At 37.4% G+C, this 18,640-nt stretch overlaps 1 protein-coding gene across 2 annotated transcripts in view; it reads right to left on the reverse strand.

Annotated features, from left to right (window-relative positions):
* WDR35 (WD repeat domain 35) overlaps positions 1–18,640 on the reverse strand; it is a 48,171-nt gene that overhangs the window by 24,444 nt on the left and 5,087 nt on the right. For both annotated transcript variants that reach the window (XM_064448102.1, XM_064448103.1), the window contains exons 5-11: positions 18,122–18,250; positions 17,774–17,907; positions 16,184–16,349; positions 15,942–16,087; positions 13,007–13,132; positions 9,680–9,865; positions 6,877–6,937 (exon numbers count right to left, since the gene is read on the reverse strand). In XM_064448102.1, coding sequence (XP_064304172.1) covers positions 6,877–6,937; positions 9,680–9,865; positions 13,007–13,132; positions 15,942–16,087; positions 16,184–16,349; positions 17,774–17,907; positions 18,122–18,250 — 948 coding nt within the window. The remainder of the gene's footprint in view (positions 1–6,876; positions 6,938–9,679; positions 9,866–13,006; positions 13,133–15,941; positions 16,088–16,183; positions 16,350–17,773; positions 17,908–18,121; positions 18,251–18,640) is intronic.

Consider the following 18,640-nt stretch of genomic DNA (forward strand, 5'->3'; position numbering starts at 1 on the left):
GATCTTTGTAGGTCCCTTCCAGCTGAAATATTCTGTTCTGTTCTATTCCCTCCTCGCTCCTCAGAGCCTTAGTGTAGGGAAGTAGTATCCTCTCACACAGCAGCCTTGATTTCAGCAGCAAGTGCTGCTCACTGGAGCATCAGTGCCCTTCAAAGAACTCATGCTGACTATTAAGCAGACAGAAAAGCAAGCACCTAAGTCATAAGGAGACAAGAGATTCAGACAATCCTCTGCTCAGCATTTCTACCACATAGCAGCTTTCCATGCTAAACACAGACTTCTTAGATTGTCTAGCTCTTCCCACTGATTTTGCAGATAGCTAACTTCAATATTAATGTCTTTGTTCTGAATTTTCAGACCTTGAAAATACGTATGAAAAATATTTAAACAGGTACCTTACTTTTCAGTGATCAAATACTGAAAAGGATAAAACACACCATCCCATCAAAACAACACCAACATGTGAAATAACTGCCTTTTAAGTTTTCTCTGGCCCTTCCTTCTCTTCTCACTTCATTTCTCTTCACCGTTCCTTCATAAAACCTCCTCCCTGAAGGTAACTGTGTTTCTTAGATATCCAGGAATCTCAAATAACCTCCTGTGATGTCTGTATTTCATCCACACTCACTCCCATCTCACTTCAGAACAGTCAGAAAACACCTGCTTTTTACATCTGATCTTCTTTAAAAAAATAGTAGATGGAAACCAAACTTAATCCATCAATATATTACCTTGCTGCATTAAAAAACTGAGACACTTTCTAGTATATGGAATAGAATATGCAAACACAAGAGACAAGTAATCCCACCTTATCTGATGGAAAGGGAGCAATCTGACAGACAGACATAAGACTAAACTGTTGTTTTCATACAAGCCTGTTACTGGCTGTTCCTGAGAAACTGGGACGAATTTAGTCTGATAAATAACATCTACCTAATTTTAGAGCTTGATTCAAACATCTCCAGAAGTGTTAGCTCATAAATACAAGAAAATGTCAGACAGCAGCAGGGACAGCTGAAGTGCATATGGGACAACTCATGAATGACAACAGTTTACAGAATACAAAGAAATACGAAAAATCAGTTATCATTTACTTCAAAATTATTAACTCTAAGTAACAGCAATTCGAGTGCTGTTTCACATATAGTTCAGTCATTCTTGTTAAGGCATCCAGGAGGGAGGCAAGACAGCTGGGCATGACTCCAGCACTCTGCCTTTAATCCACCTGTATGCTGATGAGCCTGTTGTATTGCTTTCGCAGGGCACTCGCACACATGTGGAAGATAACACAACACTTCACAATATCAGTGCTCCCAAGCACATGTAAGAAGATGATATAATCCAGCCTGAGTGACATTTCTTCAGCAGATACCATCTGTTGTGTTTCCATTAAAAAGATATTACATAACAAGATATTTAACTTCTGCAGTTTATACTTAGTTATTCATGAAAGGACTTTGACAGAAAGCCTGTGAAACAAGCACAGAAGAAACTGTGTTGGTTAATTTTTGTACCCTAGTAGGATGGAACGTAATAATGCTAGACGATGGAGAAAAGACTAATTTATGGGCTAGCAAACACTAGCTATTGTGAAGGGCCCTAAAAACAAGGCACAGGAAGCACAGGAAGAAAAATGCCCTTGGACAAAAGAACAACATGAGGAAGAGCCTTAAGGTGTAACCATCCATCAATGTCTAAAGAAAGTTGAAATTATGGCCTTTCACCAGATAATGACTGATGGATCCATCATTAGCAGAGGAAAGCATTAGAAGGCTAATGACATAATTAAAATTTCAACAGAATAAAGGGAATAAGCACCTTTTTTTTTTTTGAGCCCATCTTAACTATTGCCTTAGAACCCAACAAGATTTACATCTCCCAGCGGTGAATCAAGCATTGCACAGCATCACAATTTGTCATTAGGAGATTAATAGCACTTTGTTGAAACAAATTTGTACAAAGTGTGCCTTAACACACATTCTCAGATGCATTATTCAAGTGCTCTATCAGCTACTTAGTATCCCTAGATTAGCAATCTTTTTTCTCCACTATCAATTTCCTAACAGGTCAAAGCACAAAAGACCTGCCAGGCACCAAAGTCTCAAGGAGGAGTAAAACCTTTATGCTCAGTGGAGCGCCAGGTAACTGCTATTCCAATAAAGCGCAGACTGATAAAAAAAAGATATTTTGTGTTCAATTTGCAGTAATTGCAGCCAGTTAAAAAAATTTAGTTTAGACTCATGGCAGTCAAGAGCGCCCACTTAAGAATAGGCAGGAGCACACAGATAGCGAGTGGTCTGTTGAGGAATATCCTGCTATATCAAAAGATATTTTTCATAAGCATTTCTGAAAATCAAAGTAACAACCTAAGTGTTTTTAAACCGCTCTGAAAGATGGCACTTAGAAGTCTGAAACAAGAGTTCAAAACAAAAATTACCTAAGCAACTTATTTTCTGGACAGAACTCAATGCAACAGTTTATCCCTTTACTAAAAGACTGTAGCCTGAAAACCTGTTTTGGTAGAAAGAAGAGAAAGAATTTCACAGACAGATAATGTATTTTTCGTAAGTCAATAACACCCCTCCAATTATATTAAGAGATACGTTAGTTTTACTTTTGTACTACTTATATCTTAAACCATAAATGATTACTCTCACCTGAGAATTGATTTGAAGCTGATTTTATAATTTATAAAGAGGACAAAAGGATGATGCATAATTTCTAACAAAATGATTAACTGGAATCTTAAAGGAACTTACAGAAACATCTTCTGCCTTCAAGATTTTACAAGGTTTTTTTTCTCTCTGTTGACCTCAGCAAGGCCAGCCAGCTGCTTAAGTTCAGCACCCTGTCAAACCGGAACAATTATACTTTCTACTGCCAAGAAGCTCCAACTGTGATAAACAGCATGATATACTGTATATTACGGCCTTGATTGTGTAAAAGTGCCCACACCTCAAACAAACGGACCTTACGTTATAAATATTTCAAGCTGTTATATAAAGTTGTCTCTTCAAAGGTTACAAAAAAAAAGGAAAGCAACTATGATAAAACCAGCACAGAGTGTTCCAAAAGTGTTGTATTTATAGGCATTTGCTTTTCACATTCACCTTTGATCCCTTCTGTAAGTTTGGTAGGCTGACTTTAAAGGAGTCTTACAGGATGCATATATCAAAAAAAAAAGTTTGAATCCTTGGCTGTGTTTACTATAGAGCAATGAAAGACTTGCTTGTTACATTTGAACTACCGAGACTACACAGATTTTTCAGGACTCAAAAATGCAAATATTCCTAACCTCAAGTATTTGCCCACCTACGAGGTTGAAGGCTATAATGCCCAGCATTTTTGCAAATGACTCACACTAGGAGAGAGCATCGTAAATCTACGCGCTAAACTGATCCTCTGACACTGGAGGGAACAGAAGCAGCCTGCAGAAAGCTTAATTAAGCTAAAGGAAGCCAAGCTTCTTCCAGATGTTTAATCTCTTCAGCACAATTCAAATACAGTTGGAACAACAGCAGCATGTTTCAATTAAATAGCATTTCTCTAACTGTTTTCAGTCACTGAAGAAGATTCTTTCCTTGTGTAGACAGCTGCAGGATATGGATCTTGATGGGGAAATGATAAAGGAGCCGATACCTTTGTTTATAATGTAAATAAAACTATCACAGATGGATGTAGAAAGCTCACATAAACAGAACACCAGAAAAATGCAAAAAGTGTAAATGCAGAGTTAGAGGTGTACACGGAAAGCTAATTTTGACCATTTGAGTGGGATTTGTCTCACCTAATTTTAGACGTTTCTGACAGAGATGAGCTGGCTGCCCTGGGCTTCTTTGTACCCAATGAAGAGCAAAAAAAACCCTTTTGGGAATGATTCACTGAACTTATTTTTAGATGTCAACTGTAGAAATGAGATTAACTACTCCCTGTAAGTCCCCAAATCTTCCTCCCACCACCCCAACCCCACCTGTCAAGTAAATCCGGGAGACTAGTAGGCTCGTACAGCATAGACATCCAATCAGGAGGGGAAATGGGACAAGGGACACAACAGACACCCCACTACCACCCTCCACATCTTACTTCAGTGCTCAGGTTTTGTTGGTTTATTTCCCTCCATCCTTTGTAAAATCCTTGGCATTGAATTTCCTGGGTGTTTTATTCTTTAAGACTCTGGTGTACCACCCCTATTGTAAAAGGTGGCAAGAGGGCATCAAATTGACATAAACAGAAATTATGAGACTAAAAAGTACAATATTTCATACAAACTCCATAGGACAAAGGAGTCAAACTCATTCATCAGAGCAGGATAATCTTCATTTTAATGATGATCATCTACAATACAGGGCATGAATTTCACAATATGTATTTGACTCAGCTGATTTCCTCCTACTATCACGGAAAAACTGAACATTAGGAAATGACACTTACAAACTTAGTTAATATATAATAAAACTGTTTAGGAGCACTGGTTGAGGAAAGTAATCATCTTCATGATCTCAACTATTTCTGTTCTTGAATTGAATTTTTCTTCCTACCTACATTCTTCTGTAAATTGTTACTTCCTTGTCTTACAGTTCTTCACCTTACTTTCCTCATCATTTCTTCGTTACCAAAACTTTGCTAAACACTTTTCCCATCTATTTTATCAGACCGAATGGCTGTTTGTTTATTGTTCAATACTAACACCAATTAGCAGCACTATGGCTTGGAACGAACTTCTCTAGTGAGATTAATTTAGACAGAAGAGTTACTTTTTGCAGAGTGGATGAAACAATGGCTCTAGGGGGCAATTTATGTTGGAAAAAGTTCATGAGGGTTCTTGTCATAATAGCTACATTGCTTTTTGGCACAGTCCAGCGGAGAGCTACAAAGATGATCAGGGGACTGGAGCATCTCCCTTATGAGGAAGGGCTGAGAGACTTGGGTTTGTTCAGCCTGGAGAAGAGAAGACTGAGGGGGGATTTCATCAATACCTATAAATATCTAAAGGGTGGGTGTCAGGACGATGGGACTAGGCTCTTTCCAGTGGTGCCCAATGACAGGACAAGGGGCAATAGGCACAAGTTGGAACACAGGAAGTTCCATCTGAACATGAGAAAAAACTCCTTCCCCATGCGGGTGCCAGAGCAGGGGCACAGGCTGCCCAGGGAGGGTGTGGAGTCTCCTTCCCTGGAGACATTCACACCCCGCCTGGACGCGTTCCTGTGCCCCCTGCTCTGGGTGTGCCTGCTCAAGCAGGGGGGTTGGACAAGATGATCTCCAGAGGTCCCTTCCAACCCCTGCCATTCTGTGATACTGTAGGGAAAAGATTTTGGTTTGGTTTCTTTAAAAATTAAACCCAATTTCTGCAGAATCAGAGCATGTGAGTTCCAAAGCTATATACACACATTAAGTGACACCTTTATATTAATAAAATAAGCGGGGAGGAATTCTTCAAGGTTTTCAATCAGCAGTCTGGTCAAAACCATAACCTGTTCCAATATGGCTATGCTCCTCTGCTGTACCAACCATGCACAGCATTTTTTTTTTCCTGAGTATTTTAGTGTGCTCAGAACATGCTGTACCACTGAGCACAGCCGTGGCATACCGTATCCCACCTTTCTAACACAGTAGAATCCATGTCTACTATATGGAATAGATGTCTACTGCCAAACAGACCTTCTGCTTACCATCATTTTAGCTAAGAGGTTCTAAAAATAAGTGTGTACTCTTCATTTAAATAACTATACTTTCTTCTCTCATTCAAAATCAAAATGTTTTTGCTAAAACTTCATTACAAATGATTTAGCCTTTCAACAAAACAGAAGAGTTAATCAAAGAACCAAGCTTCATAAAAGAAAACTGCAAATAGGGTTCACAGTGTCTATTCTGAATCCAAATTCAGAGCTATTTCAGAGCTATTGGATAACAAACCAAAAATAAAGCAAAAACTGCAACAAACAGAAGTGGATTAATTAATCAAAAAGCTGATTAATTTCTTGGTTTGTCTGCACTTCCCTCATCTGTTTGAAGGGAAAAATCAATGATCTTTATTCTCTAGCAAAACTCCCAGAAAACAGTGGTTTGCAATTACTTGGCAACTTTCTGTACCAGACTTGCAGCGAAAAAGGTGTAGGTAAAGCCTGGAACTCGGATCTATTTAGGATGTGGGGGTGTTTTCATACTTCTGTTATAATCCACTGATTTTTTTTTTCTAAATGTTATTTTTAATTTATAATCTGAAACTATTTAGATAAAACAATTGTGAGAAAAATAAGGAAGGGATCTTATCTACATTGAAATATGGGAAATTGATCTTTAAGATATTTGGGAAGCAGCAACATGTTATTTTTAAATCAAAGTCCAGATCAAATTATTTCAAATGCTCTGAGAAACAGGACCCTCTTCAAAAAAGTACATTTTCTTAAAAAGGAGTTGAATTACCACTGCTGTGAAGGAAAATCTGAATCACCAAGAACATCCATTAAAATAAAAAAAAAGGAAAAGTAACAATTTTCCAAAATTCTATCGTAAATAGCTTGTATTCCCTGGAAGAATCAGTTTAAATTTAGCCAAGTTTTACAAGGAATAGGACTGGTTTTGTAAGTCACTATTTTTATTAACAGACTAACTAATACGTCAATTCCAACAAAAATTACAGTTCACAACATGGGAACCTCAATTACATGCTTATTACGCCTAGGGAGGATCCAAGTGAGGAGCCGATAAAAAAATTCACAGTAACAACCACAGGTAGAAGAGAAGGTCACAACATTTGGATGCAAGGGGTGTTGCCACACAGCGACTGTTTCACTGAACAACAGGCTTGCATAAGAAATTTGTTATAAAGACTCGAAAAACACCAACAGAATAAGACTACTGCAAGTTGCTTACCAATATCAATATATTTTGGGTCCAAGGGAGTACCAATAGAATTGCAGAGAACCAGCACGTACTGTATGGAAATAAAAGTAAGTGTCATTACTATCCCATTTTTCATAAATTGGTAAGCTCTACAGGGTTTTCTGGGAAGGTGTATTTCATAACCCACATTTCACACCATTTAATGCTGATCAACAACAGAAAACAGAGGGACCATGACTGCAGTAAATATAAACAGAAGCATGAGAGTAATGAGATGTTTGCCCATTAGCACTATAACTGAAGCCAAGCACGAAACATGAAAATGACCAACTGTTTTAAGCGAAGGAGCAAATCTACCAGACAAAATACAACACGCAGGATGTACCACCAGCAAGGTCCACAGATAACATGCGGGCAACAGTCCAGTGTCTCACCCCCTGCCCCATAGGGCACACTGTACTGTGATTATTTACTAGCATGATCCACCAGCAATTTCTCAGTGACTCAACCCTCGTCCAGCTGTTCATTCAAAGGGTAATCTAATAAACTGCCCTGGACCCCCTCACTAGCTCCTATAAGTTAGAACCCTTGTTCTATCCTTTGCAGACTTCGATCTCCTTGAACCTCCAAGAGGGCAACAACGTGGAGAGAATTGTGAATAAGGCCATCCCTCTGCCCTGCAGTATCGCAGATATTACAAAACTGGTGAGTTTTGTTAGTTCTGCCCTTCATGTAATCCTGCTCAGGAGGGCTTTGATAGCACAGATACCTCAGATTTAACAGACTGTTAAACTCAGGAAGATGCAAATAAACCAAAATTGACCTAGACACCAATGCTTCATTGTTGTTGCTGATGCATTTATTTTTCCAGACCTAAATCAAGGATTAAATAGCTTTATGATGATTGCACAGGGAAATAACAATGTCTTGAAGTGTGGAAATTAAGTAGCAACTTTTACTATAAAGTCTTTAGATTAAAAAAAAAAAAAACAACACACCACAACACACAGCCACAGGACTGCCAAAACTTGAATCTCCTAAGGGCTGTTACCCTGACTCTCCAGGAAATGGAAGATAATTATTTCGTAGCTCTTTCACCTCCTTAACAATTCATGTAACGATGGTAGCAGACTTCAGCAACTCTACAGCTTACCCCTTTTAACTGACAGATGGATATCTTATTAATCACATGAGAATGGCAGAATTCAGGTTTTCAGCTACTGTATGAATTTCATTCTTTCAAACATCTGAACAAAGACTTCTTTTCGTTAAATAATTTATTTTTCTGGTTCTGCCACCAATAAACACCTCTCAAAAATAGTATTTTTATTTCCTTGTTCATGAGTTCCACCATGAACTTTCTACCAGCATTCTCAAATTTCTCTTTTCCAAAAAATATGTTGAGCCTCCACCTCTGTAGGAAACCACACCTGGCTTTTTAAACTATTTATTGTTTCCATTATGTTTATATTAATTCTTCTCTGGTAAACTATCCCAACATTCACTCTTGAATCAGTTTCTCTTTTGTGCCCTTTTTACTTATTTCTGAGACTCTAAGTCAGTAGATCAGAGACTGCCAAGGGGTGATGGAGTTAACAGTAACAGAGAGGCTGCATGAGCTACACAGGGCAGGGCCAGGACAAGGGAGTTTGCATGGTCCAATTTGATCAGAGCAGAAAGCTCAAGCCCTGCTACAAGATTCAATGTTAAGTTCTTCATAACTTACTGACATTCACATCCACTTGCAATACCTTTAAACAGTTCCTGCTGAAATTAGTCTTTCCCCCCCATCAGCTCTTGCTGTACATTTTGCCATCTTGAAATCACAATTCTAATGACTAAGACTTATTGGAAAACAAATCTGTTTTTCAGAAAGCAACTCTAATGAACTACTACCAAAGGACTAGCTTGTTCACTTCATTTCCTAAAAGCTGACCCCCCACTCCCCAGTGTTAATAATTACATTGGAGCCATTTCAAAAGAATTGAAAGATGCTTATTATCAGATGTTAAAATTAAATCTCTTATTTATGCTCAATAAAGTTACACTAAATCCCTCCACTGTTTCCTATTCTAAAAATACAACCAGAAAAATCTCATTTTATCGCTCTCAATTTCACCAGATGGTTTTGGCCATGTATACTATATTTTCAATCCATATGAGAGTAGACCATTTATTGCACAATCAAGCAAAGCAGCACTAAAGCATCTTTTTTACCGTTGCACCAACCGACTCCATCTCATGCTCCTCCTTTGTAAGCAATATACAAGTGATATAGAAAATAAGTCAAAAGTGAACACAGTAAGAAAAGCCATGTAACAGTTAGCATCACACTAACCCAACATACATTAACCAAAGGATACATTTATCATATCATTTTTCACCACATTTAAAATAAACAAACAAACTGAGCAGTTCGTAGTAACATGTGATTTATATCACCTACAAAATTCCTCTTTTTTTTCCCCACTTCTGATTAAATATTAGTTACCATTCTGATGTTCTCCTGCTTTTAGCTTTTCTTTGGAGAACTAAGTATCTCTAAAGAAACATTGATCTTAAAGGCTGCAGTTTTCAGTAAGTTACTAATGGCTACAAGGAGTTAAAATATAGAGGCAGTTAGTTGGTTCTGCACATTTTTGCTATTACTTTGTTGTTTGTTGGGGTTCTTTGTTTTTAAACACTGAGCCCATTCAAGTGCCATTCTGTCAAATGACAACTGAGTGACGCACTCTGAAACAGACTCAGAATTTTACATTCCATCTTATTCTGGCTGTAAAGCACTGACATGTGGAACAGAGCTTTCAAGTGAAAATTAAAAGAAAGACTTTACCTGAGGCTGATTTTCATCCGCTTTAGTTGCTAAAACACAGAAGTCTCCATAAGTTGTTATAGAAATCAAGCTCTTGACATATTTCACATACTTCTCATTGTTTTTTGTGTCCCAAAAGACTACACAGTATTCTGGACGATCAGGTCGGGTATATGCATAAACAACTGTATTGGAGCAGTAACCCCACTGCCAAGAGAGACAATTTTTATAAAACACATCAAAATTTGTAAGAATTCAATAATAAATTGTTCACAGCTGTGAAGGAAAGTGTTTATTTCATATACACAATCAGTATTCAATATTCTTTACCTGTCAAGTGACAAACTGATTCATGTGAACACAGCTCTGGTAATAAGTTACTTGCATAATATTAAACTAGCAAAAGCAGCCCTCTCATCACGCAGAATAACCTATCGCGATCAGAACTGGAGGATCAACCTCAAAATGTAACAAGATCTCACTTCCCTTTGTTTCTTCCTTATTCAGCAGGTACACAGAAACACCCACTGTGATGATGTTTTTTGCCATGAAAATGCTTGCTTTGTGACTATGGATTTGGAAACCCAAAGTTTATTTCCCAAGAGGAATATAAGAAACACCTCAGTGCAATTCCTGAAGCAGACAAAAACAAGCAACTGTATTAGAGCACTATAATAACTCACATCCCCTCTTCTGTATTAGTAACATGAGAAAAACCCTCCCTTCCTCCCAGAACATCATAATTATTCATGTAACAAGTAGGAGAAAGGGCAAAAAGGCAAAAGAAGAAACGCAATATCCAGACACTGTCAAACCCATGAAGATGTATTTTATTGCATTCAACTGATTTAAATTAGAGAAATTAATACTGAAACCCCTTTCTAACATAGCAGAATCAGAAAGGATCTCAGAAAGGAGATAATGCTGACACACAAACGAGATCTAAAGCAAACCACTTAAGGATGGTGATGCAATTGTAGAAAAAGTAATAGAATTCTCCACATCAGCATTTACTAGAGAGAGAGGATAAAGTTTGTTAGAGAGCCGGCCAGCAGGGTTCCCTCACTCTACAGGGAACGAAACCGAGACAATAAACTAAAGTATCAGCAAAAGAACTTTTAGAATATATCTATAAACTGAACGGTAATAAATTGTCAGAACACAATGGTTTTCACTCAAGTAGAGTTCTACAGGAATTCAATCACAATGCTGTGGAGTACAGCCAGAGGAACAGGAGTGGGCAGATGGAAAAAGCATTATGATTCCGGGAACCACAACTGAGTAAATCCGGTTTTCACACAAGGCAGAGATGTAAAAACAAAAAATCAGATGGACCTGGATAAGTACAACACACTGGACAGTCATGTTTTTAGCCCTAGAAGTTGTACCTCATTCATTTATTACCATTATCTTTCAGAAAGGCAAGGGGCTTGCCAATGAAGATGAGCCAACTGATATGACCTACTTGGATTTTCAAGAAAGTCAAGCTCATTTTGGATATAGGAAGAAAAATGAAAGGATTGGAATAAAGGTAGTTTTTGACAACTGAGAGCACTACCCACAGGATCCTTCCCAGAGATGCAAACTAGAACTTATTATTTTCATATAAATTTTGAATATTCGGAATAGTATAAGTAATGAGGTAACAAGTTGGTAAACAGTAAATCATGTTTGTCAAATCTAAAACTGACTTCAAGAAGTGCAAAAGGTCCCCAGAAAGCTGGATGATGAGGATATAAAGTGAAATCCAATGTGGGTTTGAATGAGGTAAGACACCAGAAGAAATGTAACTAGAGCTACAGACTCTAAATTTGTATTACAGCTCCGAAGAGATACCATGTAAACCATGAATAGTTTAAAAATTATCAGATCAATTCATAGTTTTCACTGTAATATTAATTTAGAACCCTCTCTCTTATTATGTTAATACCTGAAAAATGCAGGAAACTGGATTATTTAGTAGATTGGTAATGTGATACTAACATTTCTTTTCCAGGTCATTAATTCCAATCCAGCCTAAGCTAATGACAGCTTTGAATCACTACCATTTAATGGCTGTCACCTTTCAGAATATCTAGTTCCTAAAAACGTTACTGTTATAATCAGAAATAACACAGCAGTGGTAATGTGTACTATTTATTGAAGGACAACACATACCATTCACCATAAAAATATTTAACACTGAAACTGAGTATACTACCAACAGGTTAAGAGATTATTTGCTGCAGAAATCAACTGAGCACATCTTTTTCCACTTTAAATATGCAAAAAGGGCTAAAAAAAGAGCTTACACATGCAATTTCTAAAACTAAGGTTTCAGAATATTATTTATTTGCAAACTGTGCCAGTTCTTGAAATACACATGGTTTCATAGATACTGATGAGTTTAAGAAAAAGTAATAGGCCTGTGTTCCAGCTGTTACACATTTCCTAGAATAAACATTAGGTAGCATTTCCTGCAAGACTAATTTCCAGCTCAAATTTCCAACGTCTTTCCCAGCAGATTTACAACAAACTATTTGAGATTGCTTCCTAGCAGATTTGTGTTTATAACCCCCTGACCAATGATTTTTCACAACTGAGTGAATAAATTTCAATATATCTGCAGCAAGTTCCTCATGTTACACTCTCACTCCATTTAATCACAGTGGTTACACACTGATGATTAAAAAATACATCCTGTGCTGGAAAAAAGTACACAATACGGTATACTGAACACTAATCGCTGTTTTTGGTTAAACTGAAATTTAAGTGAAACAGTCCTAACTCTTTAAAACAAACAAAACCCCCATATGGTAGACCACATAAAAACATTATTTAGAATCAGCTCAATACACACTTGTAAAAACCATACTGGGGATTGAAATATGAGTAGGAAGTACACCTATCAGGTTACATTCATTTCTACTGCTCAGGTTTCTACACAACTCTTATGGTTCAAATTAATAATTCACCACCGAAAAGGTGACAGTAAAAGTCAGGCTCAAACAAGTCCCATTGTATCACTTAGCCCGCTCCGTTTAACCACAGAGCAAGGAAAACACCAGAGCCTTATCTATATGACAACCTCAATTACTACCAGATTTAGAATCACGTTCAATTCTGTTAATATTAACAAAAGCATAGAGTTCCTTATTATGAAAATAAAATCACAAATTCATTAGAAAAGCAATGGCTAAGTCATTCCATCATCAAGACAGACACTCACATTCCACTAAAACTTCAAGTGGGTGGTGTTGATCAAACAGTAATCACATTAAGCTTTGAGAAAGCTACTTTTTCAACCCATGCAGAAACAATAAATAACAGAAACTTATTAATACAGTTAAGTGCCACATTCCTCCGTACCTTGTAATCTGGACGAATATTTGCAAAATATATGTAAGAATCAACAGCTAGTGCGATTTTCAGTCCGCTTCCCTCCCAAGACAAGGCAGATATCTGTTTGCCAGGAACTTTCAGTGTGCGCAAATGCTTGTTTAAAACAAGGAAAGAATAAGTTTCTTAATTTACCATAGGAAAACCACTCTAATACACATAAGCAACAGTTTTGATAGTTGATGAAAACCATAGATCATCTTTACAGAACGCCATGACGACTCCCAAATTACAGTACACATGCAAACAAAGGGGGAGACATTTAACATGCATTACCATAAAGTGTTCTTTTGCCTCAATTCTTTCTTTGTCAGAGAGAAAGAAAAAACAGGGCTACATGATAGTTCAAACTTAGAAAAATAGACGGAGAATGACAGTATAAACATTTTTTCCTTTGGTTGGTAATTTGAATCACCTTTATAGTTTTAGTCACTACTAAAATAAACACAGCAATAGTACTGATACCTGATATGCCTCGAAGTTTCATTTATGCTGGAAGGATTAGTCAGTTGATGTACAACACCCTTAACTACAGCTGATAGTTTAAACAAATGAAAACATACAGCTAATCTATGTCAAGAGCCTACAATGAATCAGCTGCAGAGGTACACCATTTGAAGTGAGGCAATGGACGGTCTCTCCTCTATTCCCTTTCCAAAAAAAAAGTCTAAGAGAAGCAGTTAGATGTCCCTTTACCATTTAAGAGACAGCAAAGAAACACACTTTCCATCTTTTTTTTATATCCTTATTTTGCTGTAGAATTTGAAGTTGAATGAATGAAACAATTGAAAAACATGTTTCCAAAGACTATAACCTTAGTCCCACAGAGTATCTTTTTGTGGGAAGCTTTTTGTTTTAAAATAATACTGAAAATTGAAATTGAAAATAATATGAAATTGAAATATAAAATTGAATATGAAATTGAAAATAATATGTGCCCTTGTGGCCAAGGCAGCCAACGGTATCCTGGGATGCATTAAAAGGAGTGTGGCCAGCAGGTCGAGAATGGTTATCGTCCCCCTCAACTCAGCCCTAGTGAGACCACATTTGGAGTTCTGTGTCCAGTTTTGGGCTCTCCAGTTTAATAAGGATGTGGAACTCCTTGAGCAAGTCCAGCGGAGAGCTACGAAGATGATCAGGGGACTGGAGCATCTCCCTTATGAGGAAGGGCTGAGAGACTTGGGTTTGTTCAGCCTGGAGAAGAGAAGACTGAGGGGGGATTTCATCAATACCTATAAATATCTAAAGGGTGGGTGTCAGGACGATGGGACTAGGCTCTTTTCAGTGGTGCCCAATGACAGGACAAGGGGCAATGGGCACAAGTTGGAACACAGGAAGTTCCACCACAATATGAGGAAAAGCTTCTTTCCTGTGATGGTGCCAGAGCAGTGGCACAGGCTGCCCAGGGAGGCTGTGGAGTCCCTTCCCTGGAGACATTCAAACCCCACCTGGATGCGTTCCTGTGCCCCCTGCTCTGGGTGTGCCTGCTCAAGCAGGGGGTTGGACAAGATGATCTCCAGAGGTCCCTTCCAACCCCTACCATTTTGTGATTCTGTAATATAGATGTATGCAATAAAGGATACATTAATCAACTACATATGGCAAGATTTTAAATAATCTTAGGCTTTGAAAAAATACAATATTTTACCAAGCAGAACACTGATACTTACGCTTGGATCTCACTTTCCTTTCAAGGGCATAACTTTGTGCCTAAATAAACTGTTATCAATGAACTTACACAGTTTAGTACGTATTTCATGCCTTTGATCAGACGCAAATACCAAGTCCAAATACTGGTCACACGTTATTCACAGGAGATACCATCTTCCAACAAGTTAAGTCTGTATCTGAATATCAGAACTAGTACAAAACAATTTTAAAATCTAAAGAATTTACTTCTAAACACTAGATAAAGAATCTGGAACACCTCTTTCAGTTAATCTGAAGGACATTAGCAACCAGAGACATAACATTATTGCCAATGCCTTTGGTTCCATTTAATAATTTCAACAAAGGGAACCCCTACAGATGATGTTGGACCTTAAAACTTTTCACAGCAGAGCTCACAGCTCCATCCTTACCACAGTTACCCTCAGGGCTGACAAGGGCTTCCTCTGTACAAGGGACAAACTCCCTCACACTCTGATACGTAACACTAACTTACTGATTTCCAGATATATTACTAGGAGGGAAGGTGAAATTACCTGAAATTCCCTTGCAAGGCAAGAATAGCACCATGAACAAAAATATATAGGAAAGTTGTCTCTCAACTGCTGAGCATTTACCATCTTGTAAAAAAGGCAGGAAGTACAAAAAACATTTACAAAACCATATCCCCAACAGACAAATAAAGATTAGAAACAGTACCTTTTCTGAGGTTTCTGAGCCACTGTTTTTACTGATACCAGATATCATTTTCTCAGTTTTACTGGTTCCATAAAAATAGAGGGGAACATTCACTGCCGTATTTTGAACTCCTAATCTATAGATGCCTAGGTCTCTTATGCAGCCAGTGGAAAGACAAGTACTTCCAAGATTTGATACACAGATGTTAAGGGAGCATCTTAACTGCTGCCTAAGTGTTCCAAACCACTTACTGACTATAGTCTGAACCTAGGTATCCGAGTTAGGTGCTCAAAGTTCGACACCACACAGATCCCATCATTTAGCGTTTTATGACATGCAATTGGATTTCCACGCTGGCCACTAACTTGCTGTTCTAAAAGCATACCTGGTCCTGCATCATCTTTCCAGATCCAGGTGTATATCCTAGATAGCTTAGAGCACACTGAACATACTAAACACCTCATTTTGGCATCCAAATTCCACCAGTAATGATCACATAGACAAAATGTACGAAGATAAAAAACCATTTAAGTTATGTTAGTATATTAAATATTTTTACCTCACCAAACGGAGTATAGAACTGCACAATGTTTACATCTTTATCTTGAGAAGTTGCTTTTAGGGAGCCTGCCACCGCCAGTACGCTTCCACAGTGGTTCCACTGAATACATACTACATTCATACCAGTGTCAATCAAAACAGGATCTAGATTTTAGGGAACAAACATTAAGAATATGAACAGAAGTAGACATTTTGGGTCACGAGTAGCTCAGTAATTAGCACCTGACATTTTGTACCTACTGTGGTCATTCTCATCTCTCATTATCTGGCATCTTCCGTTGTCGTAACAGACAGCAAGACAGGGACAATCTGGTTCAATGTAGCCTTCTGTACCGTGATACCAATGTATTCCAGCAATACTGAATGCCCCAGTTAAGTTCACCAAACAACTTAGTTTCATTTTCACCTAGACAAGAATGGTTCATTATTTAAAGTCACATAAACATGCTATTTAGGATAACAATTTGTACCCCTACTGACACCCTGCAGAAGGCCAGATGTCTACGCAAAATTTTTTTTCCTCTTCCAAGAAAAATTTTCACATTCTCAAAATTTTAAGAGTTTGAGAAACTTCCTTATTCAAAGCCAGACCAGACATATGAAGACATATATTTTAACTGCAAAGAAGTACTTTAATGTTGGCATTTCCATCCTTTGAAAAGTAATTTAAAAACAAAGAAAACCAAAAAAACTGAAACAAAAACACACACACACACACATGCCCACACATAGAACCCCACTGCAACTTTGCAAAAAATAAAAATAAAGCACTCCTGGCCACAAGATTTATTTTTTTTAATAAAAGAAACCTTTTGTCAGCTTTTTCTTGATAAAAGTCTCTTGAATAATATATAAACGTAATTGGAAGAAATAAGTGTCTAAATTAGAACACCAATTAAGATAAGTTTACTTCTGTAATGATTAGCCCTGTACATCTGGTAACCCAGGTAAGGGCTTTTTCTGAAAGATAAGAGTGCACCCGGACCACTTCAGGGAGGGCTACCAGGTAACTTATGGGAGGGAGGGAGGAAGGAGAGTACACACAACCATACATATTGTTGATAAGAGGTCAGGGGGTGAGGGGAGACAGCGGGAGCAACTTACTTAAATAATTTCAGTAATTTACACTACATGCTAAATTACTACGTTTACGCCATGACTCACACAGTGGGAAGGATAGATACAGTGGAGGGTTAAAGAAAATGGAAAGGAAAGGAGGAGAAAATTCACCCATAATAGGCATCAAAAAGTCAAGAGCATGGTTCCAAACACATTGCTCTTTTCTAAGTCAGTGTTTTACTTCTGTTTAGCATTTTGTCATAGTCATAGTCAAATATTCCAAATAAGTAGATAAAAATAAATAAGTAAACTGAAGTTGTAGGAATGCAGCAATATTATAGTTACTTCCTTTCACTTTTCTACTTATTACCTGGTTTTCTCTGAAGCATGTAACTAACATTCCTTAAGTAATAAAGAATGACAAGAGCAATAGGAAAAGGAACTCCTGTTTTATTCTAAAAGCACGCTAGTACTTTTAACATGAGGTTCATCTAATTTAATTAGTATCACCATAGCTATTTTTACATTTTCAATAACTATTGCAAGACAAAAAGGCATTAGCTGATGCGATATTCATTTAGCTACCAAGAAAGAAATATTTATATTAGAAAGCTACAGCTGCATAAATCTTGAATAAAAACTTTGGGCACAAGACCTTGTCCAATTCTCAGTACTGAAGTCCACCAACTAAACAACATGAAATAAATTAGGAGGAAGCAAGTTTTCATACCCACTGAAGTGAATACCTTTATTATACCACCATGAACTTACAATAAAATTTCCCTGATTGTCATAAATGTGAATCTCTCCATTTGCCATTCCAAAGAGTAAAACTTTGCTATCGGAGGACCAGGCCACGTGGCACAAGTGGGTACCTTTCAAATCTTTTCCCCAGATGCGATTGCCTGTAACGGAACATTGGTTGTACTTAATTTTGTGGTATGTTTATTAAAAATAGGATGCAAGTTACCAGTGTAAAAACTGAAACTGCTAAAGAAAGTCAAAGCAACAATTAGAAACTATTAATCGTATTTGTCTACAAAAACAGAGCCACTATGTACACGATCCTGAAACAAAAGCTATGTAACACCACATCAATTAGTAGAGCTTAAATTTTACCATCCACTGATCCAACAATCACAGCTCCATCTTCATATACAATACAAATCTTTTGTCCATCAGCATTCCAGCTCATACTTCGAACAACGGATTTATTTCTATTGTTAATCATCTCTTCATACCAAGCACCTATTAGTAGCAAATGGAAAACTGAGTTATAATTCCGATTTTATAATCCTCTACTGGATTCAAGGTACATGCTAATCACTGAATTCAAAGAGTAGAATTACTCTCAAATAAAAAGATATGCAAATAGGATGATAATGACATTTCTTAGCAGTATGAATTCCTGAAGTTGTTTTGAAAAAAAAAACACACAAAAAACCCCACACACAACAAAAAGCATAATACAGACACGCAAAAAGTTTATAAAAGTTACCAAGCAATAAGATTAGGTGTTCAATGAAATGTAGAAACCTGAGGATGGCCTCTTTATAAGTAAACATGAGATAGTAGGTTACACGTGACTCTGCAATGTACTATACAACAAAAAGATACAGAAGCAATGAATTTTGGAAA

Source organism: Phalacrocorax carbo, chromosome 3 (genome assembly GCF_963921805.1).
Source record: "Phalacrocorax carbo chromosome 3, bPhaCar2.1, whole genome shotgun sequence".
In the NCBI taxonomy this organism is placed as follows: Eukaryota; Metazoa; Chordata; class Aves; order Suliformes; family Phalacrocoracidae; genus Phalacrocorax; species Phalacrocorax carbo.